We start from the raw sequence: 24,704 nt of genomic DNA, 5'->3' as shown, positions 1-24,704 counted from the left end.
TTGAGTGTAGCGTAATATGGCGTGTTTCCATCAAATTAAGTAAGAGAACTTAACATAAGTGAAAACAAATAAAAATATTTACAAATAAAGGGACATTTGCTCGTTTAACACAGTGTTGTAAGAAATGTGATTTTTTAAATTCGGGCCTTTTAGCATTCTGTTCAAATGTAATCGATTACTCTACTTGCGTATCGAATATTAAGTAAACAGCTGTGCAGCTGTCAGAATTATATGCGCGCGCAGGCATTAGTGATGGTGGAGTATTCGATGTATAGGATTTCAATGGCGGCTCACGTGCAATTTAAACCGCTTTCTTAGAAAGTTGGTAAGGCAGGTACGAAGATGAAAGAAAGATAAAATCAAACAACAAACTTTGATTTCAACTTCAAAAATATTAAAAAAATATATAAAAATTCATAGCATTTTTAATAGGCCATTGATTGTATATAATAAAAATTTGCAGTATTTCTTTTTTAAATAAATAAATAAAGCCAAAAATTTGAAGCCATGTCGGTAAAGGAGATTCTCAAAGAGGGTCCAACACTAATGAGTCATATATGCGAGCTAAACATCAAGAGTCAGGCCTCCCATAGACGTCTCATCTCGCTGATTGCTACGATATCGAAAACATCTCGAAATCCTGAAACCATTTACAAGATGATACTGAAAGGTGTGAGTGTGTTTCGCATGAATTTCTCGCACGAGTCCCATGAAGCGCATGCACTGACCATTGAACTGATAAATGGGGCGTTGGAGCGGATTAAGAAGGAGACAGGGCAGACACTGGCAGTAGCATTTGCTGTGGACACGCGTGGCCCACTAATACGCACAGGTCTGCTGGAGGGGGCCGCTGAGGTGCAGATGAGGCAAGGGGACAACATACGGCTGTCCATCAATCGGGATTTGTACGACAAAGGCAACAAGGATGCCATTTATGTGGACTATCCGAATATTATAAATTTGACCAAATCGGGTGATCGTGTTTTCATAGACGATGGGAAAATCTTCCTCATCATCACCGAAGTGGGCGTGGATGGGCTCATGTGCGAGGTGGTGCAGGGCGGTATGCTGGGCAACAATTGCAACGTCATACTGCCAGAGGTTGAGATCGATTTGCCCTCTGTATCGGAGAAGGATATGTATGATTTGCAGTTCAGCATGCAGGCGAATGTGGACTTTGTATTTGCCTCGGCAGTGCGCAGTGCCAAGAACATTAAGGAACTGCGTGCAGTGCTTGGGGAGAAGGGCAAGCACATCAAGATCATTGCCAAGGTGGACAGCAAGATTGCGCTCAGTCGTGTCACGGAAATTATGCGAGAGTCCGATGGCTTGCTGATTTCCCGAGCCGATCTGGGCACCCAAATACCCGTCGAAAAGTTATTCATTACCCAAAAGTCGGTTATCAGTCAATGCAACAAGGTGGGCAAGCCCGTAATTATTGCCTCCCATGTGCTGGAATCAATGCGGCAGCATCCCTTTCCCACTCGCTCCGAATGCTTCGATTTGGCCAATGCGGTCATCGATGGCGCCGACGCCATTATGCTGTCCTCTGAGGTGGCCATCGGGCTGTATCCGAACGAGACGATCAACGTTTGTGACGCCCTCTGCCGTGAGGCTGAGAAGGTGATCTGGTATCGTGATCTCTTCAACGATTTAGTGAGCGAGACGCGCGGAGAGCTGGACGCGGCCCATTCGATGGCCATTGCCGCTGTGGAGACAGCTAAACGTACCAATGCCACTCTTATTATTGTGCTGACCACATCCGGACGATCCTCGGCCCTCGTTAGCAAATTTCGTCCTCGTTGTCCCATCATGGCAGTGACGCGGTGTGAGCGAGCCGCTCGCTGGGTTAATCTCCATAGGGGCGTCGTACCTGTATTATATACAGGAAATCCAGATGAAGACTATGTCACCGATGTCGATATGCGTGTAAGATTCGCTTTGACCACGGCCAAGAAGAATGATTTGATAAACGACGGGGATCCCGTTGTCATTGTGAGTTCGTGGAAGGAGGGCGGTGGCTTTACGAATACCATTCGGGTTATCTACGCCTTCTTTGAGGCGGACCGTGTCGATTGCCTGTTTCGTGCTGATCGACGCTCTTCACGTAAAAACACAAACCTGCAGAACATAGTGACGCAAGAGGATCCGACATCAGGTGTGTATTTAAAACATATATTGCAGTGCAAGCTGCTTACTTTAGCTGGTTACTACTATAGTCAGACATAAATGCTATTCCACGAATCTTATCAGAGTAATGATCCATGTATTTACAAATTGTTAAAATTCTATAATTATATGAAGCTTAAAAAACTATGCTATTGAAGACAAGGGCTAGTATTTAAAAACATCTACATATATAGTAAAACCAGGAGATACATATCTAGATCAGCTACAGACACGAACAAATTTATTGCAATACATACTTTACAATATTGAGCTATTTTTCTTATGAATTCATTGTGGATAGTCGGAAATGAGATTAGTTATAGTAAATCAAACTTTTAAACACGTGTGAATATAGTTCCATCAAATAGTTAGAGAAATTTCGGAATACCCGAAAGCAATAGCAGCTAAAAATTTGTTTAATAAAAGCTAGTCAAAAGCATCACTGTACGTAATTGGGAAAAGGAGGACATTTATTTCTACCTCTCTAATTTGTTCTTTATTTAAATCTGCTTTTCATTTCAGAGAAAAAGGTGTCTCGCATCACTCGAGCGTCAAACTAAGCAACCGTATATTTTGGATGCCTGTGGTGCAGCGGGGCGGCACATTGGCGGTGCAGATGCGACCGGCGCTGTCGAAGAAAGTGTTGTAGGGACAGTAATAGACGATGCCGTTCCAAACACCGTTGCGTATATAACAGCTTATGTACCTATAGTGTATTGAGAATTTGTTAGTTTCGAATAAATGTGAGCTGATGACATAGTTTGATAACTTACTGCCTGCAAGTACTCTCTAATAGAATGCCATAGGGGAAGCGTCCAGTATTCTGTATTAAACGGCAATATGCTGTGGGGTCTGTGGGGTCCGGTGTGGGAGCCGTTGTGGGAGCCGTTGTGCTATCCGGTGGGGTGGTTGAGTCCAAAAAGGAGCAGGTGGCGGGAGTGCCTAGCGTTTCGTTGCCACAGATATGGGGGGTGTCGATATTGCAGACATGGTAGGGCGCACAATTCCCTGTTATGGAGGAAACGTTGCTGGTGCCCAGACAGAGGGCAAAAGTGCGAGGTCCAGTGCAGGCGAAGGTCTGATTTTGATTACAAACATTGCAGCCCGAGCAAGCTGACTCTGCGACGCTGCTGTCCTCACAGATAACGCTGCCTCCCGTGCAGACCGAACCATCGGGACAGCTGTTGACCGGACCCGTGGGCGAGCTATCCTTGCAGAACTGGAATTGTGTGTCTGAAACGCAGGCGACTTGACTAGGATAGGTGCAGGTATTGCAGTCCCCGAAAACCAGTGAGACGGCAATGCCGAGCTGCAAAGCGTAAAAAAATATCCGGGAGTACATTTTGCTCGATTTCGAAAGTGCAACTGCGCTTTGGATGTAGTGCACCAGCCTTAAATAGAGAGCTCGGTGAACCAATCAGATTAGATGTCTTATCTAATTGTGAAAACATGTGTTTATAAGCAAATAAGTAACAGAAAATCTGTTTTCGTAAACTGGGAAGATATCTCTGCAAGGTCATACTGATATCGTCCAGGTTTTCGTTACAATAAGGCTATATATTTAAGAAATACATTTATTTAAGTAAAATACCACAGCCCTGATTCCAAATATTTAGAAAGCGATTTTCTTAAATTTATAAATCAGACAGCAATTTTTAATTGATTACCAAATTTAACTGATTCAGCCAAATGTATATTTTGTATTTTAAACTTAGATGTCCCCTCTGAATTCATATGATTGTCTGGGAATTAGAAGGAAACGTGTTTCACTCAGAACTGTATTTGATTATGTTTTCATTTTCCTATTATGAAGTTGTTTCTGTTCATTTCTTTCCTTACATCCAGTTTGAAAAGGAATGTATATATTTGTATTTCTATAAAAAAAAGACCACTAAACTTAAGCTGCGTTTTCAATACAAACAATTTGCAGATCCTGTTCTTTTTATCTGCAATCAATTTCTACATTTTACCTCAAGTGCTTCAAAAATAATGCCTGCTCAAATTTATTTCAAAAGTCTTGAATGCTTAATTCATTTCACCCTCATCGATTGCAAATCAAAAGAATATTGAGAAAATTACAAAAACTATAAGGAGCATCGCAAAATACTCACTTTCATTATCTGCGCTAATTAATTTCAATCATTAAATGACAGATTGTTCAGAGTGGCTGGAAGGACTACAACGTTTTTATAGCCTGTACCCAAAGGAAACACTCCCCCGCGAATTTCCATAACTCCCATGGAATTTCAAATTTTTCAGGTAGTGATTGTGTGTCCGTATGCCAAGTGTCATCATGGTCTAATATGAAGAAAGTTATAGCCATAAATCGAATCTCTGCCCAAGCTCTGCTCGCAGCTCTTGTTTTTGCTGCTTTAACTTATTACTGTACTGCACACACACATGCATATAGACACGCATAGACATGATTCTGATGTAAATGTATGCTGTTGAAATTGTACATTAATACTTACATAAGTACAGGGTGCGCCATCTTTTATGTCGGTGTGTAGATATTGAATGTCTTTGTCATTAGTGAACCGATTGACTTGAGTAGACCAGTGTTGAAAACCTCAGTTCAAGAAATTGTACAGAACCAAATCAAAAAAAACAAGAGAGAACGCTACAGTCGAGCAAGCCCGACAATGTAATACCCTGTACCCAGGTAAACTTCCGTCACTGAGTTATATGCGCCCAAAGCAGCAGCAAAAAGAGGAAGAAGAAGAGCGAACTTGTTGCTGCAGTTTGTGGGGGTTGTACTGGCCAGAATTTGTTTCGCTAATAACTTTTCTTAGAATTGACCGAATTATATAAAATTTTAAACAACAGTAGATAAATATGTTTAAATTATGTGTGAAAAGTTTGGTTTAGGTAGCATTTGAAATGTGGACGCTATTGACGAAATTCTGTAGCGGGGGAAAGGGGGGGAAAATTCCAAAAAATAAAATAAACTCGTCCTTTCTCGGACCTAGGAGAATCTGGATGCCAACCTTGATTATTCCAGCTTTTATAGTTTCTGAGATCCTCGCGTTCATCCAGACGGACAGACGGACGGACAGACGGACGGACATGTCTAGATCGATTTCTTTCGTCATGCTGATTCAGAATATATATACTTTATGGGGTCGGAGATGCTTCCTTCTGCATGTTACATACTTTTTACCCTACGGGTACAGGGTATAAAAATATCTCATACTTGAAAATCATAAAATATCATTTTTTTAATAGACCTCTTGGAATTAATTCCAATATTATTCTAATAGCCTAAAAACAAACACCTAAAACACTTCTAAAAGTTGGCTTTTGCTTAAATTTTTTATTTTTGTTAAGAGAAAAGTACATCATTCCAATGTAATATTGAATAACTGTATATTTTGGACGCCCAGAGAGCAGCGGGCCGGCACAGTCTTGGTGCAGTAGCGGGAGGTGCTGTCGAAAAATAAGTTGCCGGGACAAGTGTAGATAGCGCCGTACCAGATGCCGCTGAGTAAATAACATCCAATGTACCTACAATATGATTTGTTAGTTTCAAATAAGCGTTACCTGATCTACTACTCGATAATCGACTTACTGCCTGCAAGTGCTGCACAATAGAGTGCCGTAGGGGAAGCGTCCATTCTGTCTAATCAAACGGCAATATGCAGTAGGATCTGTGGTGGGAGTCGTCGTTGGCTCAGGTGTGGGAGTTGAGTCTATAAAGGAGCAGGTGGCGGGAGAGCCCAGAGTGGCGTTGCCACAGATATTGGGGGTGTCGATGTTGCAGACATGGTAGGGTGCACAGTTCCCTGTTATGTTCGAAATAACGCTGCTGCCCAGACAGAGTGCGAAAGTGCGAGGTCCGGTGCAGGCGAAGGTCTGATTTAAATTACATTCATTGCAGCCTGAGCAGGCCGCCGGTGCAACGCCGTTGCCTTGACAAATAGTGGCGCCACCCGTGCAGACCATTCCATTGGGACAGGTGTTGACCGGACCCGTGGGCGAGTTGTTGACGCAGAACTGGAACTGTGTGGCTGAAACGCAGGCGACTTCGCTGGGATAGGTGCAGGTGTTGCAGTCGCCACGAACCAGGGAGACGGCAGTGCCGTGCAGCAGAAGGCAAAACAAAATCCGGGAGTACATTTTGCTCGATTCCGAAAGTGCAACTGCGCTTTGGATGCAGTGCAGCGATTATAAATACAGAACTTTGTTGTCTATCTTATCTAATTGTGCATTAACGAGCTGGGCTGATTATTTATCAGCTAAGACCGTTAGAAAACTATTTGCGTAAACTGAAAACTGAGAAAGAGATAGTGATACCGTACGCTTTAGCTTAGTGATCTTCTGCAGTGAAACAGCCTCTGAAATATTTGATTGTGAATACAAGTATATTCGTTTTTTAATGCCTTAAGCCTTTTTTATATACCTGTCACTAAAAGAAGTAAGATTTGGTATCTTTTCTGCTACAACACAACAATTTTAATCATACTTTAGTGAGATATAAAACAAAATAATATAATATAATAAAATAAAATTCAGCAATTTTATTTTAAAATAAAATTTTCTAAAATTGTTGTTTTATTTAATATCAGTCCGAATAAGACAATTATTAAATCAGTTCATGTGCCTTGAGTAGTGAAATCTTACAAAAGACAAGATTAAATGTTTCTTTTAATTAACTTTGGTGCTTCGAAGATTAAAATTAAATTTCATTTGAATTGGAAGGTTAAGCGGGTGCTTTCTTAAAGTAGAAATTAAATTTAAACCAATCCTTAATATGAATATGGTCTTGAACAAAACACAAAACTCTAAGTTAAATATAAAACAGGCAGAATATATTTACTTATATGCAACTCATATTTATACTTACTTATCCTTAATCGGGATAAATAAATAAAGTGTAACTAACTAGGTTAGTTGTATCTAAGAAAACTATGTTTTGTGACTAGTGCATTAATTTATACTATTTTTTCTTGTCGCACTAGGAACTTGAAATAAATAATAATAATAAATAAATAAATAAAAATCGTTCTACTATAGATAGAAATGTTTGTTCGTTCGTCTGTTTGGATGAATGCTTGGATTTCGGAAAGGGCATTTTTTTATAGGCGAGTGACTTTGTGGATTGCTAATTAGGTCAGCCAGATAGTTGATGCTCTCAGCACCCCAAAGTATGCAATGAGAAGGAGGTGGTAACTTTTGTCAAAAATTAGGTCTGTTTATCTAAATCGCTTCAATTAAGACGAGGTCATTAGGTAGTTAAAGCAATTAAACATTTAAACAGCTTTGCCGAAAATTCTATAAAAGCTTTGTCTTAGCAGTGCACTGAAAACAGTTCACAAACAAGCACCCATTAGGGAGTTATCCAAAAAGTTAGTCGGTTATTTTTTTAGGATGGTATCTGAAGTATATTTGCTGCGCATCCTGCAAGTGGGAGTCCTGCTGAGCTTCTGCATGGGTGCGCATGCGATGTGCAACGTGTGTAGCCCGCTTAATAGCATGGCCTGCTACTCATCGACCCAAATGCAGGCCTGCGACGTTAACAGTCTGCCTGTGGGACCGGCCTTCAGCTGCCCCAATGGCTTTGTGTGCACATATGGCACAGCTGGCGTTATCTGCGAGCCCTCATCTACATCGGCCAGCTTGGCAGCTTGTCAGGATTGCAACAAATGCGATGCGAACAATACTTTTGCGTGCACGAGCACCGGCACCTTTGCCCTTTGTCTGGGCACAACTGCACCACAGCAGGTGGTGGGAACATGTGCTCCACAATACGTCTGCAACATTAATAATCCGGAGATATGTGGCCAAGTAACGCAGGGTGTAAGTATGCCGAGTAGCTTATGGAATGCAGCATTGCTCAAATGATTTCCTACAGGTAATGCCCACCTGTTCACATGCTGATGATAAGAGACCCCACCCAACCTGGAGACCCCCACCGCCCTCACACCCTTGGACCACCACCACCACCATTGCGCCAAGCACCACAACAACAACAACAACCACAACCACAACCGTATCCCCTGGCACAAACCCAACAGCTTACTGCAATGTGATCCGCATGCCTGGCAACTATCCCGTCGGCACGAATCCGACTACCACCTGCAAGCAGTACGTGAAATGCTGGATACTCAACGGTTCCTGGTATGGTCAGGTCTACACATGTCCCGGGAGCACCAACTTCAATATCGCCACGCGACTCTGCCAATCTATTCCTCTGCCCACACAATGCTCGGCCGCAGTGGTCAGCTTAAGTCTCAACGGCGTCGAGTTGGATTAACAAATAATTATTCTCATTCATAATTATCAATATTCTCTATTATACCAAGCAATAATATAATCGAACCTATTCATAATTATGTACATATATTATCTATAACAAGTTGAATACATTATCTTTATATTACAAAAATACAGCTTACGAAGATATACAGAGTTGACTTCGCTTTCTTTTATTAAAATACTAGAAAGAGAAACCCTATTTAAACAAGTGGAGGAGCTAATGTCGGGTGTCCCGACTTTGAAATACTCTGTACAAATGTGTAGAATAATTATGCGTGTATGTGTGTGTCTGTGTATGTCTCGTGTGCCCCTGCACAGATCTTTGAGATCCAGGTATTTATACAGATAGACATAGATAGACTCGTCTTGTAATGCTGATCAAGAATATATATACATCTGTGTGTTACATGCATACTCGCACAAAACTAATATACCCTTTTACCCTTTGGGTACAGGGTATGAAAGCGAGCAGATCATTAGGGACCTGCAAGCCCGATTTGTGAAAACGGTGTATCCTGTGTTGCCTTTCAGCTTAAACAGGCTTTGTTTTACCAATCATTCCTATGAAAACTATTTAATATAGTAATAATAAAATGATAAATAAAGCTCACTATGAATCCGTAATTGACTTTAAAATAAAACGCTTCAATATTTAGCAAAGTACTTCAATCAATGTGACTAATATTAATGTAATATAATTATGCCGTAGAGTATTTAGTTTAAAAATTAATAAAAAGTTCGATTTTAAATGTCGCGACAGAATTTTTGACCACTTCGCCATTTTGTTTGTATTCACTATACACCCACTATAAATCAAATATACGCCTGCCTGTCCGTCTGGATCTCAGAAAGTATAAGAGCTAGAATAACCAAACTTGGTATACAGATTCTCCTGAGCCCGAGAAAGGACGAGTTTGTTCATTTTTTTCGATACACCTCCCGCTATTCCCAATTTTCTATAACTAATTCTTGGTGATTATCTTAGTGATTATGTGTCTGTTTTTTAAGTTTCATTATGATAGATCATTTAGAATGAAAGTTATGGCCATAAATATAATCTCCGCCAAAGCTCTGCCCACAGCTGTTGTTGTTGCTGCTTTGCCGTATTTCTGTACTGCATACATATACGCATATAAACACATATAGACACGATTGTGATGTAAATGTACGTCTGTTGGAACTGAACATAAACATATTTCTCCATGTATGTATGTAACTACATATGTATTGAATATTGTTTATTTAATTTAGTAAAATAATTTAATTAATTCAATTTTTAAAATATTTTTTTAATAATAATACAGGGTATTTAAGAGTTGAGCTCGCTCGCTCGCTTTAGCATTCCTCTCTTGTTCTTGCTGAAATGGATCTTTCTGTCAACCGGCTTTTAAGTTATTGCTGAAGCGTAACTATCTTCTTTTTTAGTTTTTCTTAAACAATGCCCACCTATTTTAAGTAATAATGTTAATAAATATAAAAATTATTCAGCAATTCAACATTTCCTAAGAAAAATAAAAAATTATAAAAGAGAATATATTCAGCTTATTTGATGAAAAAGTGATATGGCAAATGCTTCATCATGTCGGTAGAAGATGTTGTTATTTAGATAATCAAGCGAATCTGTTTTAGGAAGCAGACATTTATTTTATCCTAAGATAAGATAAAATTTTGGCAGTAATTTGTTTTCATTTTAGACTTGGAGAAGTCACTTGAGCCATTTGTCATACACATGCTATTTAAGAGTGATCTGTAAAAATCGTTAAAAGACAAAAATTGTGCTAGGGGTTGTGCTGACTTGTGACAATGTTTTCCATTTAGTACGCAGTTGAATTGAATTGTATATATATTCCATATTTATATATTAAGTTGTACGAGTATAATTTGAATATTTTCACATTCTACAGACAATAGCTGGGCTTAATCGTGGTGCATAGTTGCTTCTCGATTTGGAAATAAGTATTCGCAGGGCATGTATACTCAATCGCCTTTATGACAGCCAATTTATAAAAGCAATATATATAGCTGCAAAGATGAACAATTTAAAATATTTGTGTCACGTTTATTTGAAATACAAACCGTTGGCAGTACACATCTTCCGGCACGGTTGGAAAGAGTCCTGATTCACGCCTCTCCTCACAGACTCTTAAAGGCGTCCAACGTATGGTGGGCGTGCTAGTTTCCGTGCTACTGGGAGTGGAATCCGAGGAGCTATCCATGGTGCTGCCGGTTGTGGAGTCCGTTGTCTGCACTGTTGTTGTATCTACCTGTTCGTCCGCGACATCGCAGGTAATGGTTGAGACTGTATTCTCTGGCACGCAAACAGCATCGCTGCCCGCATGGCATACGAAGCCAGTGGGGCAGTATCCAAATTTTCCAGCTGGTTGCGAGGACCCATAACACATCTGAAAGATGCCTCGACTCAGGCAGGCGAACAAATAGTTTCTATGGGCGCTGCACTGCCCGCACAGCGCCGTATTCCCACAGCTCGGGGGCCGTTGAGCGTTTTTCTGCACGCAAATGGCTCTCAGGTCGGTGCACTCGAAGCCATCTAGGCAATGGTAGAGTTGCTCCTGATTCGGCGTAATGCCTAGAAATGGATGTTTTTTAGAAGAATGGAGATTAGAAAGACGCGTAAGATTTTGGATTTAAATAATACAAAAGGGTATTAGTTATTATCAGAAATGGTTTTTAGATTTTCTAGATCTAATCAGATTGAAATATATTTTTATACTTCTATACACAGTGATCGGTCCTTCTTAATACTAAATTTAAATTATCATATTATAATGCGAGTCAACCGTTTTTTGTGGACTTTATGACATATTGATTTGATTTTAATGAGACTTCAGAAATAATGTACTATTGAAATATCAAGCAAATAAATTATGGTCACGTAGCAAATAATTGGCTTACAAAATTGATAAATTTCTCAAGTAATGAATATGTTTTTTTGAAGAAACGACTAAGAATTCTATTCGAAAAAATAGTTGTTAACCACAGCAAACCTCTTTGGGATTTATTTTTTGTACTATGTCTAACCATAGTATAGTTAAAATAAATTCTACCAATCGTTTCTAAGGCAGTTCTATAATAAATATAATATTATTATATCATGTTAATATTGGTATCCAAAGGTATTATGATTAAAAAGAATTTAATGTTCATATAGATTTAGGATTTGTCGCGAAGAACCGTTATGTAATGGTACTTTTTAAGTTTGTTTTTTTGTTTGTTGGCGTTCTGGACCTCCCCAGGGACTAGCCGGATACTACAACCACATTCTAAATGAAATAATAAACTGTGAAGTTTATCTTTATCGAATTTAATGATTGTCCATGATGGACAATTTTAAATAAAATACGAAAAAAAAAAAATTTGAACAGAGTTAGAAGATCGTGTACAAAATATTTATATTATTAGCTTTAAAAAGCTTTTTTATGAGCGCGAATGTATGTATCGATTCGCCATGTCGAGCTAATGATACTACTGCCTTTTTTATGCCTATTACATATATATAGACTTTTAATATATCCTTTGGGATTTAACATTTAAAAACTCATACTCTTTCTCGTCTTTTTTTAGCCATAATGTTTTATAAGGCATATATTAAGTATTCACAATTATTATTATAATTTCATTTCACAACAACTGCCTCACTCAAACGATAATGAATCACATACACACCTCCGAAGCACATGTAGTACGAGGTCGAGTTAATGCAGGCCGCTCCATTGCTCTGACAAACATTGCAATCGGCCGTACCTTCCCGGGCCAGCCACAGTATTGTACACTAGTGCAACAGAATCGGTTAGCCAGGTGGTAGTTACTGAAAACGTTTACTTACGAAACTTGCAAAAAGCACCAAGTTCGCAGTTCCTCGCGTTATCAAAAACATTTTCAAAAGATTTTAGTATGCGCGGAAGGTTCCTCACGCTTTCAAGGTTCTACAGCTACTGCGGACTCCTAATCTCTGGCCTCGCGTCTAACTTACCCAAAGTTAGTGAAATTTGTTCATCGTTTACGTACGCTTCATGCTTGCAAGCATGTTAATTACTTTATTTGCTTTGACTTTCCAATGTTTATGTTGGTGTCAGCATTAAATACAGCTTAACACTTTTATCTTTCTCTCCCTCTATATGGATTTCCGCATCTTTGTTGTGGGTGCTGATGCGAACTTGACTGATTTGAAGGTAAGGCGTTTGAGATTAGAACCACAACATTGAACTCGAGGTATTCAGAGGTAGTTGAGTGTTAATGAAGATGGGTGAAGCAGTTTTTACCAAATACTTGTAGGTAATTGGTCAATATTTAAAATGCCAGTTAAGAACTGTTTGTCTTTAGCCATAGATCCATTACCAGTCGAGAAACTCGTGCAATTTGGAGTTCGTCGAACTAAGAGAAATATCGTACAGCGTAGATAGTATACAAGTATTTTATTTAGCTTCTGATTAAGAGACGAGCTTAATTGTAATATCTATATGTGTATTTTGGTATCTTTGGCTTCAGACACAGCCAGGGCCAGTTGGTCTTTCGGGTACACAATAAGTTAATGTGGCATTAAAAAAGGGATTAGCCGAAGGGCACTCAAGGATGGTGCCGATCCAAGTGTCGCCTTTTCTATTACAGAAGATGTAACTGGAAAAATGTTGTTGTTATATTACAGGAAATACTATAGTTTTCATATTCTTCAAAACTCACGATGTACAAACAGTGTCGCCTGGAAATGCAAAACGCCCCGTGGGTCCATTTTCACAAACTTGTGTTTCGGGTTCTTCCGTGCTCGTGGTGGGTGGTTCATCCGTACTTATAGGCAAGTCAGTGGGTGGTTCATCCGTACTTATAGGTGGTTCGTTAGTTCCTCCTGGAGATGTGTCCGAACTTCCAGGCGAGGTACTTGTGGATGGTTCAGTTGAAGTACCTGAACTGTCTCCCGTCGTTGTAGTAGTGGTTTCATTTTCACCTCCACTATCAGTTACCCTATCGCATATATCATCGAAGCTGGAACCGCAACGCGAAATACAGGGTGTACCTGCGGCAGCACCAGCTACGCTGCACACGTTCCCCTCCGGGCAAGTGGCTCTGCCCGCAGTAACTGCCCCATCGCTGCACTTGCCGAAGGTGTTCAGCGAGGTGCAGGTGTAGATATCATTGGCGCCGCAACTTTCACATTGGGACACATCGCCACAGGCCCGAGGAGCACCCTCCGCCATGCAGATTATGCCGAAAGCCGTACATACCGGTCTATCCCCGGGACAGCTATAAGTAATGCTCTCATCGCGTACACCTGTACAACAGAAGAATGTGGAGATTGTGTGAATTGTATTTGTTCTAAAATCAAGAACCGCAGCTGGTCAATAGTTGGGTAAGTTGGAAAATTCTTACAAGTGTTTTAATTACAAAATTCTAAGTTAAAGCATTTTTAAAAATATTTTAAAGTGCATCATTTAGTATGTCACTGATTTGTCAATGAAACTGCTGCTTGATCCCGTAGAATCGGTCTTATGCTTAAAACGATGTGCTCAATAGGTTCCGAATTCGGAAACGGGAATAGGGCTTTTTTTTAAAGATTATTAGAGAAAGTTCATTTTTTCTTTATAATTATTATAGGTGTTATAGTTCTTTAGGTAATTTTGTCAATCGAGCGTATTTTCAATTAATTACTATATATGTACTTTTTTTCTATTCAGTTGAATATTATTTTTTCGTAATGTGTGGCAATGATTCCCGGCAGATATATTTTCTAAAACAAATTCATGTATTTACCTTTTATATAATAATGTTGTTTTTATCTTTTCCATTATTTAATTAATTTTTCTCAATGATTTTTTTTGTGTTCATTTAGATATAGTTCGAGTATATAATCTGGAATCACATAGTCTGGAATTTCACGCTCCCTTTTGTTCCTGATTGTAGCTAATTGACTTACCATTGTAGCAGACCTGAAAGGTGGAGAGGCCGGTGCAGGCGTGGGCCGTGTAGCACTGACCGCAAGTGGCCTCGACTGGTGGAGGCACCAGCAGGCAGGCTAGGAGCGCGAGCAAGTGGAAAGGAATCTTGCTCATAGCATTAACTATTGTAGCCCTCTTCAAGGCAACTTTGTAACTAACGGGGTTACAGCTGCGCTCTGGAATTTATAAAGTCGGGTAAGGGCACGTGTGATTTCTGCCATGGCTTATCTTTGTGGAAATAGTTTCTCACCGTAGTGGGTTTGGCCTTGGCCACGACGATGATGTTGCTCGCTTTATCTGGCCATAATGCTGCGCATAAAAAAAGAACATCTATGTTCATTTCCATTGAGGCTTATCTTTGTTTTTAGGTTCCTCATAATGTCAATGAAAAATACGAGTTGGTAGCTGGATAGCAAACGGGGAGGAGCCTTTTGTTTGCTCACTTTAAGCCGCACATTAAAAACACCTTATCTGGGGTGTTGGGCAATATAGCGGTAGCATAGTGATATAAAAGTCGAGCACATGCTCGCCCACTTCATCAGTCTGTCAGCTGCACCTAAACTTTTTGATATCACAGCAAGATGCAGGAGTCCCAGAAAACGCTGGTGGGTATAAGCTTCGAGAGATGCGTAGGTCCAAGAATGTTGCTTAAAAATATGTTTATGTAATTGCAGTTCCTCATCCTCGCACTAAGCTATGTGCTGGTCAATGTTTCAGGCGATTGTAATACTTGTCAGTCCAATAATGTGGCGTGCGTAAACGCGACCCATTTCAAGGTCTGCTACGATAATGTGCGTAACGATGAGAATATTATGGATTGTGGCGAGGGCAAGGTCTGCACAGATTTGGGCATCATTTGCTTCAATGAAGGATTTTATGAGCCCTCCTGTGATCCAACGGCTGCTGAAGCCAACTGCAGGACTTGCGATGGCAACCGTCTGTTCGTTTGCACGAGTCGAACCACTTTCCAAATGTGCAATGGCAATACACTGGGCCCCCAGGTTAGCACCTGCCCTCCAAACAAAGTCTGCTCGATAGATTCGGGTGAATTCTGTGTGGATGAGTGCGATGTGCCCGGCCAAATCGAGTGTAACATTCCTGCGCCCTAAACACTGAAAGTAACCCTATCACACTACACCTTAAACTAGGCTAGAAATTTCACATGATTGTAGAAAACATGAAAAATATATCACCAGCTGGAGATGTTCAGGAGAGCAATTGTTGCAGCGCACAAAAATAATTCCAAGTGCCTTTTACTAATATTGTCTTTTGCCGAAACTGCAATTGGCTTCAAATTTAGTTTTTAATCGAATGTTAAAGGGCTATCATTAGTTATAGAAACTTATGGTCGGAATGATTATGAATATACTTGTAGTATGTTCCCTAAATTAAAAGCAATACAAAATTAATGCATGTAAATTATTTTATTGACAAACTTAGCTGTGTCTAGTCTAGTTTAATTCCTAAAATAAAGCGGTTCACTTAAGTAGTTATGTTTAAGTAATTTTGGCTCATTCTTTGAAATATTTACATATTTGGTTTAACAATGGTTTAAATATTTTTAGATGTTTTATAACCAATCGGATATATTTTACAAGCTGATTAGCATAAGTATCTGCATGAGAATTTGCAATCACTCTACACAGCCAACACCCGTTGGCTTCTCAGGTCCACAAATTTTTCCAACAGTGAAGTATGGGTTTTCGGCAGGGCATTGAAGCCTAACGCCTTGCCAAACGCCTCCTCGGAAATTACAGTAGATGTAGCTGGAAGTATATAAATATTATGTATTTATTCGTAAATCCATTATGTTTGTACTAACCTTCTGCAATCCGTATCATTTGGATATGCGAAATATCCTGTGGGTCCGTTTTCACAAACTTGTGCTTCGGGACTCGGCGTTGTAGTGGTTGCAGGCGTTTCTGTAGTTGTGGTGGGTGGTTCAGTAGTAGTGGTGGGCTTTTCAGTAGTAGTGGTGAGTTTTTCAGTAGTTGTGGTTGATGGTTCAGTAGTAGTGGTCGGTGCTTCAGTTGTGGTGGTCGGTGCTTCAGTAGTAGTTGTGGGTGCTTTAGTAGTAGTGGTGGGTGGCTCTGTAGTGGTTGTGGGTGCTTCAGTTGTGGTGGTGGGTGCCTCTGTAGTGGTTGTGGGTGCATCAGTTGTAGTGGTGCGTGTTTCCGTTGTGGTGGTAGGTTCTTCAGTGGTAGTGGTGGGTGGCTCTGTAGTGGTTGTGAGAGCTTCAGTTGTGGTGGTGGGTTCTTGAGTGGTAGTAGTGTGGGGCTCTGTAGTGGTTGTAGGCGCTTCAGTGGTAGTGGTCGGTGCTTCAGTGGTAGTTGTGGGTGTTTCAGTAGTTGTGGTTGGTGGTTCAGTAGTAGTGGTGGGTGCTTCAGTCGTAGTGGTGAGTGGTTCAGTTGTGGTTGTGAGTGCTTCAGTGGTAGTAGTCGGTGTTTCAGTGGTTGTTGTGGGTTCTTCAGTAGTAGTGGTGGGTTCTTCAGTAGTAGTGGTGGGTTCTTCTGTTGTAGTGGTGGGTTCTTCTGTAGTAGTGGTGGGTGGTTCAGTGGTAGTTGTGGGTGGCTCAGTAGTTGTGGTTGGTGATTCAGTAGTAGTTGATAGTTCTTCACTTGTAGTTGTAGAAAGTTCAGTAGTAGTTGTAGGTACTTCAGTAGTAGTTGTTAGTGGTTCTGTGGTAGATTCATCAGTAGTTGTGGACACATCTGTGGTCGTAGATTCGTCAGTAGTTGTAGACTCTTCAGTTGCTGTGGATTGTTTGGTAAATATTTTAGTAATTGAAGAATCTTGAGATATGAATGATTCTTTAGTAGTAATAGACACACCTGTGGTTGTAGTTTGTTCAGTGGTTGTAGACTCTTCAGTGGTTGTAGAGGCATCAGTAGTTGTAGATTCTTCAGTGCTTGTAGTTTCGTCAGTAGTTGACGATTCGTCGGTGGTTGTGGACTCAACAGTTGTTGTAAATTCATTGGTGGTTGTAGAATCATTAGTAGTTGTAGACTCATCAGTGGTTGTTGAAGTTGCAGAATCATCAATAGTTGTAGATTCTTCAGTTGTTGTATTCTCGTCTGTTGTTGCCGGCTCTTCTGTGTTTGTAGACGCATCCGTAGTTGTAATTGGCGACTCGTCAGTGGTTATGGATACGTCAGTGGTTGAAGTTTCTTCGGGGATTGTAGATAGTTCAGGAGTTGAAGATTCATCGGTAGATGCCGATTCCTCAGTGGTTGATGGGGGAGTAGTGTCCAAATCTATATAGAAGTCGTCTGCACTTATGCACAGATCCTTCTGATTCGTATTGCAGTCCACAATACATGGAACAGAAGTTTTTGATTTCTCCACACTACAAACGTAGCCCTGAGCACAACTACGTTCGTTCGTACTGGGTGCTCCGCCAGTACACTTGGCATATGTGGTTTTCGAAGTGCAAGCAAATACGGAGTCATCCGTACAGTCATTACATTGGGAGGTAGTGGCACAACCCAGTTGCATATTGCTATTGTCCTGCTCACATATCGTGCCAAAGGGAGTACAAATAGCACCATTTGGGCAAAGATATATCACGCTTTCGTCTCGCACACCTGCGCTTAGAGGAAGTTACGTAACATCAAGTTTTTCGTCTTGTGATATTATTGTAAGGATTTACCTCCAAAACAAATCTGAAAGTGGTTAGGAGAGACGCAAGCGTGCGATCCAAAACATTGACCGCAGTTCGCATTTACATCAACGGGCAACAAAATATTGGCCATCAAAGCGAGCAACAAGCTACAGATCCGCATTTTGACAAGTATATCCTATATAGTTCAACCTTACACTAAACTCATTAAGGCATGGCGCCGCCTTATAAGCACTTTTTCCCTGTGGGAATCGTTTTATCTGCAGAGATATGCCGTAGTACAGGCCATTGGCCATTATCTCTCAATGCCAATGTATGTGTCTGAATGTATTCTATAACTTTTTTTTTTTTAATATTTGCAAATCAGCCAAGTTCTTGCGAAAATATGTAATTTGAGACTTCCTCACAGTAGCCGCAATCTTTGACCCTGAGCGCAAATCTCTTCATAAAGATTTGGCAAGCATACGAGTATAAAAACATTCCCCTTATCGCTAATTTAGTTGTTTTTTTGCCAGCTACGAAGTGGGCCTATAAAAGCTGTGCAAATTTTTTTGCAGCTCCCCAGTTGGTAATACTTTTCAGCGAATCGTCGGCATCTTACATAACTAGACATTTTTAGTGAAATTCCATATCTTGTGGCTTCCTCAGTGGTGGTTGAGAGAGTTCGACATCAAAATCATCTCCACAGATCTCTCTGGTTAGTATGGCAGTCCACAGCACAAGGACTGCCAGCAAAGCCTTTTTGAGTATTACACTCCTGATTTACCCCACAACGACCTATATTGGCATTTGGGGCGCCAATCAAGTCCTGGAGGTGCAGGCAAACAAGGCGTTATTCTCACACTTCCCACTTCCTGGCACCACTTTGCAGGCGTCGCACTCACATATGGATCCGTAGAGTGTTCGAATTTGGTTATTTGGGCAAGTATAGCTAACGGAACTGTTAGTACTAGCACCTACAGAGATGATTCTGGTGAGCCTTTTTTTAATGCTTATGATATAGTTTTGCCTCCATAACAAATCTGAAAATGGTTGCGGGAAATAACCGCAGTTCGCATTCAGCCCAACAATTGGCAGCAGAATATTGACTGTAAATGCCAGCAGCAGTATAAAATTCCACATCTTGTTAGCCGTAACCTTCCACTGAACTCCCACTGTGCTTAGCCCTGCTTTTAAAGCGAAAGCTTTTATCTCCAGAGACGTCGCCTAATGCCAATGCCAATGTCCATATTTGCAAATTAGCAAAACTCTTCCTTAAAGTAGCTACAATCTACGACCCTGAACACAATTCTGCCTATAAAGATTTGGCAAATACATAAAAACCATGCCTCTTATCTCTGTTTCTTCCCAGATACCTTATAAAAGAAGTGCTCATTTTTTGAAACCGACTAGTCTAGCCTGATTTGTGCGTTTCGTCGGTGCGAGGTGATTGAAAATGGCTCACAGGGTTCTGGTGCGTATGACAATATACATATATAGTTAAATAGGGTATTCACGGCCGGTGATTGAGCTGGTTCAATCTTTGGGATCACACTTTTTGCAAAAGAAAGTGCGCAGCTTTCGTTGAGAGTTAGCCAGAAATAGAGTCTCTCTAGTTGGCAACTGTATTTTAAGCGATTAACTGTAAACAAGGATCTTTGCCCAGCTGAAAACTTTTATTAAACATCTTAGCCAATTAACCCGTCAACCATACGAATTCTCCTTTCTATCTCCATTTGAAGATCGTCTTGGTGGCCAGCACATGCTTGCTGGCCCAAACGCTGGCTATTTGCGATGTCTGCCAGACGGATGAGGGGACGAGGGTCGACTACGCCTGCGTGAGTAGGACGGCCTATAAATACTGCTCATCGAATGGTCAAGGACTGGTGGTCGATGATGATAGCATAGAGTCGTGCGAGCCGGGTGAGGTCTGCAGTGATGGCCATTGGTGTAGACCGGAAGGTGAAGCTGAAGCCGGTTGTGATCGCACGGAAACGGTACCAACGTGTCCACAATGCTCGGACTCGGTTACTTTCGTCTGCACCAGTCGTACTACCTTCCAAAAGTGCAACGGCATCGACATTGACGAGCAAGTCTATAACTGTCCAGCCAATAAGGTCTGCGACATGGCATCGGGCAAATTCTGCATTGATATGTGCGGTCAAGTCGGCGCTCTAGAGTGCAATATTCCCGCACCCACTACATAAGTCTTAAGACTAATTTCATTTAACATTGACCCACTTGTAACTGTTTAGTTTTATAAGCCATGCTGTAATCTAATTATGGCCATCCATTGGTGACGATGACGTGAATTATTTTTGATAAATCCACTTGTATTTCAATTATGTTGCCATACGTTTGGCTTTATAAATAATAATAAAGATAATAGTAACAAATTGTGCTGCACTTTCATGCTCGAATTTACGCCTTACTCAACATTTAATGGCCGCGAAAGTGAGGAAAAACAAATTCGCAACAGGAAACAAATGACAACAAGTTGACGAAATGTGGAATGTCGCTGTTTTGTGTATCGGCCTATGCTACATTTATACATTTACGAGGGTAGTCTCAGAAGTGTTGCACTGGTATTTGTATTTAAAAATAAATACTTAATGAACTTAATGTTTAAAGGCTGCTAATCGTACGTTGCTTTGTATTTGTTTCCCCAGCTAATGGTCTTCAGTTAATATCTAGATTTCAATGAATATTATCGTTTTATATACCCCAGCATAACACTGGGCGAGTCCAAATCACTAAAATATTAGTTGGGTTCCGAAGAGGACATATCAACTGCCCAAAAGAACATTGTAATGTTGAACTAATGCACAGTAAAGGAATTACAAAAAGTTCTATATTAGAGGAACGTCGACCGGAAAAGTAAATGATATTTTGAAAATGATAAAAAAAGTGTGAAGCAGGTTCCTATCCAGTGTTTGGAGAAGTTTGCACCAATTCATTACTATAGATAAAATTACAATTGAAGCAATCACCTGTTAGAGATATGACAACTATAAGAAAGCGAACAACTAGAGAACAGGCAACATATTCATTGACCAGATGGTCTGACAATACCCAAATTTACCCAAAATGTAGAGTCAAAGTTTGAATTGCTTCCTCAATCGACATATTCGCCAACAGCTATTTCCTGTGCCATATATTTGCCAATAATTATGAGATGATGGCTGATGATTATTTTAAAAAATAGAAGAAAATAGAGATAATTATATCGATGAAACATATATATGTGTGATCTTTCCTTAATGGATTTGTTGGTGGGGTAAAGTACTTTCTCTAAACGTAATTATGAGATCATGGTTGATGATTCTTTTGAAAAATGGAAGAAAATAGAGATAATTATATCGATGAAACATATATATGTGTGATCTTTCCTTAATGGATTTGTTGGTTGGGTAAACTACTTTCTCTAAACGTAATTATCAGATCATGGTTGATGATTCTTTTTAAAAATGGAAGAAAATAGGGATAATTATATCGATGAAACTTATATATGTGTGATCTTTCCTTAATGGATTTCTTGGTGGGGTAAAGTACTTTCTCTAAACCTAATTATGAGATGATGGCTGATGAATATTTTTAAAAATGGAAGAAAATAGGGATAATTATATCGATGAAACATATATGTGTGATCTTTCCTTAATGGATTTGTTGGTGGGGTAAAGTACTTTCTGCAAGCCTAGCGCCTGTGAGAACGCTGTGATATAGTTCTGATAAATTTTGATGATGATTAAAATCTCGTATTTTCTAATGTTCTGTTTCAATCTGTATCCGAAAATCTACAGTTCGTTAGAAAAAAAGACATGGCTTTCTCATGCCAAAAAGATTTTAGAAAAGAACGCAACTAAAACTGAAAACTCTTTTAGAATAAAATAGACTTAGAGTACATTTAACTAAAATGGGACGCGGTAAGTACGAGAATTAATAGGTTTACAAAACTTGTTGGTATCTTCTATGTGTGGTCGTACACTCTTGGGACTGCCCTCTTTTAAAGCGGCAAGTGGTGCCACTAGGCGTGCAGGCGTTGATTGTGGCGCATCTAATTATGATGGTTGTTGGCACCGTGTTGCGCTTCATGCGCTTTGTTGTTGTAATTAATATTTTGCTAAATTCTGTTTTTAACTAAAAGCGCAGAGCGTCAACAAATTGTGCGCCACATATACTATATTAACGGTCATTAAACTTTTTTCGAGCAGCATAAATTGTCGCAATTGTCGCGGCTGCCTGCCATAACATAGCGAGGTCGCGTCACGTGCGGTTGTTTATACGTATAGTGGTGGCGAAGAAAACTGTGAAAACTGTGAAAATTGTGGAAAATAGTGAAAAGTGTTGTCTCAATGGCGATGTCGAATTTAAAAAGGACGCATTGGATGCGCTCTGTGGTCGTGTTTTTATGTGCATTATCGTTGGTCTCGGGCAAGGTGCGAACTTCCTCGTACTCAAATAGTTGGCGCGATCTGCTTTTTGGCAGCAAGTGGCTGTCGGTGGCGCCACGCGAGTCCAGGTGTAGGTGTGCTGCGGAAGATCCCAGAGGATCTCAGCCTCTGGTATTTCGTGACTTCTAACCTATCGCTCTATTTCTTGCATAGTTCTGCCCATTTTTACGGTGGTGCCTGTGGGTGCGAGTGGCTGTGCAGCACCCTCTGGCGAGCAGGGCAACTGCATGCCCAGCAAGGATTGCCTGCTCCGTAGTGGCATACCAGGAGGCCCTTGTGGCGGTGGTGGTTATGGCGTCTGTTGCATTTGTATGTTCAGGTTATGGATGCCTCACTTCTATATAGAGACTTTAGTACAATCTTCACTTTGTAGTTCTGCAGACCTGTGGGGGAATTATACGTGAGAACTCCACCTACTTTGTGAATCCCAATCATCCGGATGTGTACGATGGCACGGGCAGTTGTCAGGTGACTGTGCAGAAGCTACATCCGGATATTTGTCAATTGCGTTTGGATCTGGATATGTTCTCTATAGCACCGCCAGATCCAGCCAATCATTTGTGCAATCAGGATCAGCTCTTGGTCTCTGGAGGCAGTCCCACGCCTACCATATGCGGCAGCTCGACGGGCGACCACAGTAGGTGCTGCAAATTGGCGCTAATGTGCAAAATATTATACCAATTCCATTCTTCAAATAGTGTACGTGGATGCGGGCCTAGGACAAAGCAATCCCATTGTGCTCTCAGTGATAACCAGTGGCACCTTTCCACGTCTGTGGCGCGTACGTGTGACGCAGATACATTGTGGCAGCATCAGTCGCGCCGATCAGGGCTGCCTGCAGTATTACACGGCCATTAGTGGACGCGTCCGCAGCTTCAACTTCAATTCGGTGAGCGGACGGCAGTTATCCAACCAGGACTATAGCATATGCATTCGCAATGAGCGCAACTTCTGCGGCATTCAGTACAATGCCTGTGCGGATATGGAGAATAATCGTTCGAGATCCTTTACCATTTCGGGAAATTCGAATAATCCTGTGGGCACGATGGTCGGAGGGGGTGGAGGTAGCTTTGCATCCAGTCCGAATGCCTGCACCAATGATTGGCTGATGATGGGCTGCATACGTTCAGCGGATCGCATACCGCCATTGCCGGGCTGTGAGGATCGCGTGTGTGGCGGCACTTTTAGCGCCGAGGCGGGCATGTTGGCCAAAACAGTGCAGTGTAAGTTGAACAAAGGGCCACCCAAGTATTTTAATTAAACCAATTTATTTTGCTGGCAGCGAGCGTAAGACCCTTCCGTCTATATTTTCACACCGATGGCGTGGAGGCGCCCAATGATATTGATAATCGCGGTTTTTGTTTGGATTATGTGCAGCAGCCATGCACGAATGGGTTTTAATAGAAGCGGCCTAAAAGTATGCTACAGCTTTTAGGAGAGCTAAAAACGCGCAGAAAGCGGTAAGAAAACGCGCCGAAAGCGCATGAAAATAAGAATTACGCGCGCTTTAATAAATATGTATGGTATTTTTATTTATTTGTAGTTAATTTATGCCTAATTTACATAATTTAAGTGTAGGTATACTTTATAATATAGGATCCATAATTTATAATATGAAATAAAAACGCAGAAGGTGTCGTCAAAATTTGGTACAAAATATAAGGAAGGAAATTGAAATTCTAACAGCACTTACACATAAGTTTTTAAAATCGTTTCACTATTATGTAATACAGTTTTTGTTTTAAGCACTACTTTAAGGACATATGTACTACAATTCTAATTTATATAAACATTTTCATATTTCTGTTTGTTTAGCACTTAGCGCAAGTGCTTAAGGAAAACAAATTATCATAATAATAATATAATAATAATAATTGAGTAAAAATAGTAACACAAATAAAAAATATTGGGTAAGGACTTTTCGTTGTTGTCGCCAAACTGCGCACTGTGGTGGTATATATATATGTATATGCGTGTGTCTGTATTTAAAATAATTGGTAACTGCTGTCATCGTGAGATCGCCAAATTCAGTCTGTGCGCTATTGTTGTTGCTGTTGGCCGACTTGTGACGTCACTGGTGTGCTTGTGAGGGAAAATTCGAACACTACACTACTAATAGGTTTGTATTAGGGCAGCTACGTGCTGTTTCTCCTCATCCGTTAAACCGTTCTTCAGGGTGCGACGCACTGCAATATCGAAAATCGAAAAATGAATAATCGCTGTTGGATAACCAACTTCTTTATTAGTTATCGAGGCATTATAGATGCAAGTTCATGCGTTTTT

The 24,704-nt window shown here is 40.6% G+C and overlaps 11 protein-coding genes across 13 annotated transcripts in view; 5 read left to right on the top strand and 6 right to left on the bottom strand.

The window, feature by feature from the left end:
- Positions 1–421: 421 nt before the first annotated feature.
- On the top strand, positions 422–2,941 carry LOC115622600 (pyruvate kinase). Its single transcript, XM_030516599.1, has 2 exons — positions 422–2,158; positions 2,692–2,941. Exons 1-2 carry the CDS (start codon positions 508–510, stop codon positions 2,727–2,729), a joined length of 1,689 nt encoding a protein of 562 aa, XP_030372459.1. The 5' UTR covers positions 422–507; the 3' UTR covers positions 2,730–2,941.
- Positions 2,619–3,527, bottom strand: LOC115622601. The gene is made up of 2 exons (XM_030516600.1): positions 2,943–3,527; positions 2,619–2,875 (listed from the first exon to the last, which is right to left on the bottom strand). Exons 1-2 carry the CDS (start codon positions 3,509–3,511, stop codon positions 2,710–2,712), a joined length of 735 nt encoding a protein of 244 aa, XP_030372460.1. The 5' UTR covers positions 3,512–3,527; the 3' UTR covers positions 2,619–2,709.
- Positions 3,528–5,456: 1,929 nt separating this feature from the next.
- On the bottom strand, positions 5,457–6,301 carry LOC115622968. The gene is made up of 2 exons (XM_030517117.1): positions 5,738–6,301; positions 5,457–5,673 (listed from the first exon to the last, which is right to left on the bottom strand). The coding sequence occupies exons 1-2, from the start codon at positions 6,283–6,285 to the stop codon at positions 5,508–5,510; spliced, it is 714 nt and encodes a 237-aa protein (XP_030372977.1). The 5' UTR covers positions 6,286–6,301; the 3' UTR covers positions 5,457–5,507.
- A 1,340-nt stretch (positions 6,302–7,641) lies between these two features.
- LOC115622494 lies at positions 7,642–8,422 on the top strand. Its single transcript, XM_030516440.1, has 2 exons — positions 7,642–7,969; positions 8,184–8,422. The coding sequence occupies exons 1-2, from the start codon at positions 7,642–7,644 to the stop codon at positions 8,420–8,422; spliced, it is 567 nt and encodes a 188-aa protein (XP_030372300.1).
- A 1,832-nt stretch (positions 8,423–10,254) lies between these two features.
- On the bottom strand, positions 10,255–12,340 carry LOC115623039. Its single transcript, XM_030517216.1, has 4 exons — positions 12,269–12,340; positions 12,109–12,214; positions 10,501–11,011; positions 10,255–10,446 (listed from the first exon to the last, which is right to left on the bottom strand). The coding sequence occupies exons 1-4, from the start codon at positions 12,317–12,319 to the stop codon at positions 10,323–10,325; spliced, it is 792 nt and encodes a 263-aa protein (XP_030373076.1). The 5' UTR covers positions 12,320–12,340; the 3' UTR covers positions 10,255–10,322.
- Positions 12,341–12,926: 586 nt separating this feature from the next.
- LOC115622493 lies at positions 12,927–14,486 on the bottom strand. Its single transcript, XM_030516439.1, has 3 exons — positions 14,351–14,486; positions 13,123–13,708; positions 12,927–13,059 (listed from the first exon to the last, which is right to left on the bottom strand). Exons 1-3 carry the CDS (start codon positions 14,484–14,486, stop codon positions 12,927–12,929), a joined length of 855 nt encoding a protein of 284 aa, XP_030372299.1.
- A 467-nt stretch (positions 14,487–14,953) lies between these two features.
- LOC115622492 lies at positions 14,954–15,481 on the top strand. Its single transcript, XM_030516437.1, has 2 exons — positions 14,954–14,977; positions 15,047–15,481. The coding sequence occupies exons 1-2, from the start codon at positions 14,954–14,956 to the stop codon at positions 15,479–15,481; spliced, it is 459 nt and encodes a 152-aa protein (XP_030372297.1).
- Positions 15,482–16,005: 524 nt separating this feature from the next.
- Positions 16,006–17,756, bottom strand: LOC115622490 (mucin-5AC-like; the record flags this gene model as incomplete). Its single annotated transcript, XM_030516436.1, has 3 exons — positions 16,006–16,138; positions 16,195–17,125; positions 17,204–17,756. Coding segments are annotated over 3 exons (1,617 nt in total), but the record flags the coding sequence as incomplete, so codon positions are not given.
- Positions 17,757–19,874: 2,118 nt separating this feature from the next.
- LOC115622488 lies at positions 19,875–20,195 on the top strand (the record flags this gene model as incomplete). The annotated part of the gene is made up of 1 exon (XM_030516434.1): positions 19,875–20,195. A coding segment is annotated over one exon (303 nt), but the record flags the coding sequence as incomplete, so codon positions are not given.
- Positions 20,196–22,269: 2,074 nt separating this feature from the next.
- On the top strand, positions 22,270–24,046 carry LOC115623132. Its single transcript, XM_030517342.1, has 5 exons — positions 22,270–22,491; positions 22,575–22,730; positions 22,795–23,058; positions 23,120–23,644; positions 23,704–24,046. Exons 1-5 carry the CDS (start codon positions 22,323–22,325, stop codon positions 23,820–23,822), a joined length of 1,233 nt encoding a protein of 410 aa, XP_030373202.1. The 5' UTR covers positions 22,270–22,322; the 3' UTR covers positions 23,823–24,046.
- Positions 23,937–24,704, bottom strand: part of LOC115623131 (FH1/FH2 domain-containing protein 3-like) — a 28,962-nt gene continuing 28,194 nt past the window's right edge. For 2 of the 3 annotated variants that reach the window (XR_003995377.1, XM_030517340.1), the window contains one exon: positions 24,199–24,607. Coding sequence is in view for 2 of the 3 variants with exons in the window: in XM_030517340.1 (XP_030373200.1) it covers positions 24,534–24,607 (74 nt within the window). In the remaining variant the exon portion in view is untranslated. Of the gene's footprint in view, positions 24,608–24,704 lie in introns of all 3 variants that reach the window. The other variant, XM_030517341.1, reaches the window with a different exon arrangement.

The sequence above is a fragment of the Scaptodrosophila lebanonensis genome, unplaced genomic scaffold, assembly GCF_003285725.1.
Source record: "Scaptodrosophila lebanonensis strain 11010-0011.00,11010-0021.00 unplaced genomic scaffold, SlebRS2 tig00000043-arrow-pilon, whole genome shotgun sequence".
NCBI lineage: Eukaryota > Metazoa > Arthropoda > Insecta > Diptera > Drosophilidae > Scaptodrosophila > Scaptodrosophila lebanonensis.
The sequence above is the reverse complement of the archived record's forward strand: the minus strand, read 5'-3'. Positions and strand labels throughout refer to the sequence as shown.

Bases quoted from the DNA above. Each gene is read 5' to 3' on its own strand.
- LOC115622600 (XM_030516599.1), top strand. From the start codon at position 508: ATGTCGGTAAAGGAGATTCTCAAAGAGGGTCCAACACTAATGAGTCAT. The intron at 2,159-2,691 runs GTGTGTATTTAA...TTTTCATTTCAG, and splicing joins GCAAGAGGATCCGACATCAG to AGAAAAAGGTGTCTCGCATC.
- LOC115622601 (XM_030516600.1), bottom strand. From the start codon at position 3,511: ATGTACTCCCGGATATTTTTTTACGCTTTGCAGCTCGGCATTGCCGTC. The intron at 2,876-2,942 runs GTAAGTTATCAA...AATACACTATAG, and splicing joins TTAGAGAGTACTTGCAGGCA to GTACATAAGCTGTTATATAC.
- LOC115622968 (XM_030517117.1), bottom strand. From the start codon at position 6,285: ATGTACTCCCGGATTTTGTTTTGCCTTCTGCTGCACGGCACTGCCGTC. The intron at 5,674-5,737 runs GTAAGTCGATTA...ATCATATTGTAG, and splicing joins TTGTGCAGCACTTGCAGGCA to GTACATTGGATGTTATTTAC.
- LOC115622494 (XM_030516440.1), top strand. From the start codon at position 7,642: ATGGCCTGCTACTCATCGACCCAAATGCAGGCCTGCGACGTTAACAGT. The intron at 7,970-8,183 runs GTATGCCGAGTA...CAAACCCAACAG, and splicing joins CCAAGTAACGCAGGGTGTAA to CTTACTGCAATGTGATCCGC.
- LOC115623039 (XM_030517216.1), bottom strand. From the start codon at position 12,319: ATGTTTTTGATAACGCGAGGAACTGCGAACTTGGTGCTTTTTGCAAGT. The intron at 11,012-12,108 runs GTGTGTATGTGA...ATCCATTTCTAG, and splicing joins GTACTACATGTGCTTCGGAG to GCATTACGCCGAATCAGGAG. The intron at 10,447-10,500 runs GTTTGTATTTCA...TCATCTTTGCAG, and splicing joins GAAGATGTGTACTGCCAACG to CTATATATATTGCTTTTATA.
- LOC115622493 (XM_030516439.1), bottom strand. From the start codon at position 14,486: ATGAGCAAGATTCCTTTCCACTTGCTCGCGCTCCTAGCCTGCCTGCTG. The intron at 13,709-14,350 runs GTAAGTCAATTA...TCTGTTGTACAG, and splicing joins CTTTCAGGTCTGCTACAATG to GTGTACGCGATGAGAGCATT. The intron at 13,060-13,122 runs GTGAGTTTTGAA...ACATTTTTCCAG, and splicing joins GGCGACACTGTTTGTACATC to TTACATCTTCTGTAATAGAA.
- LOC115622492 (XM_030516437.1), top strand. From the start codon at position 14,954: ATGCAGGAGTCCCAGAAAACGCTG. The intron at 14,978-15,046 runs GTGGGTATAAGC...ATGTAATTGCAG, and splicing joins AGGAGTCCCAGAAAACGCTG to TTCCTCATCCTCGCACTAAG.
- LOC115623132 (XM_030517342.1), top strand. From the start codon at position 22,323: ATGGCGATGTCGAATTTAAAAAGGACGCATTGGATGCGCTCTGTGGTC. The intron at 22,731-22,794 runs GTATGTTCAGGT...TTCACTTTGTAG, and splicing joins TTATGGCGTCTGTTGCATTT to TTCTGCAGACCTGTGGGGGA. The intron at 23,645-23,703 runs GTAAGTTGAACA...TTTTGCTGGCAG, and splicing joins GTTGGCCAAAACAGTGCAGT to CGAGCGTAAGACCCTTCCGT.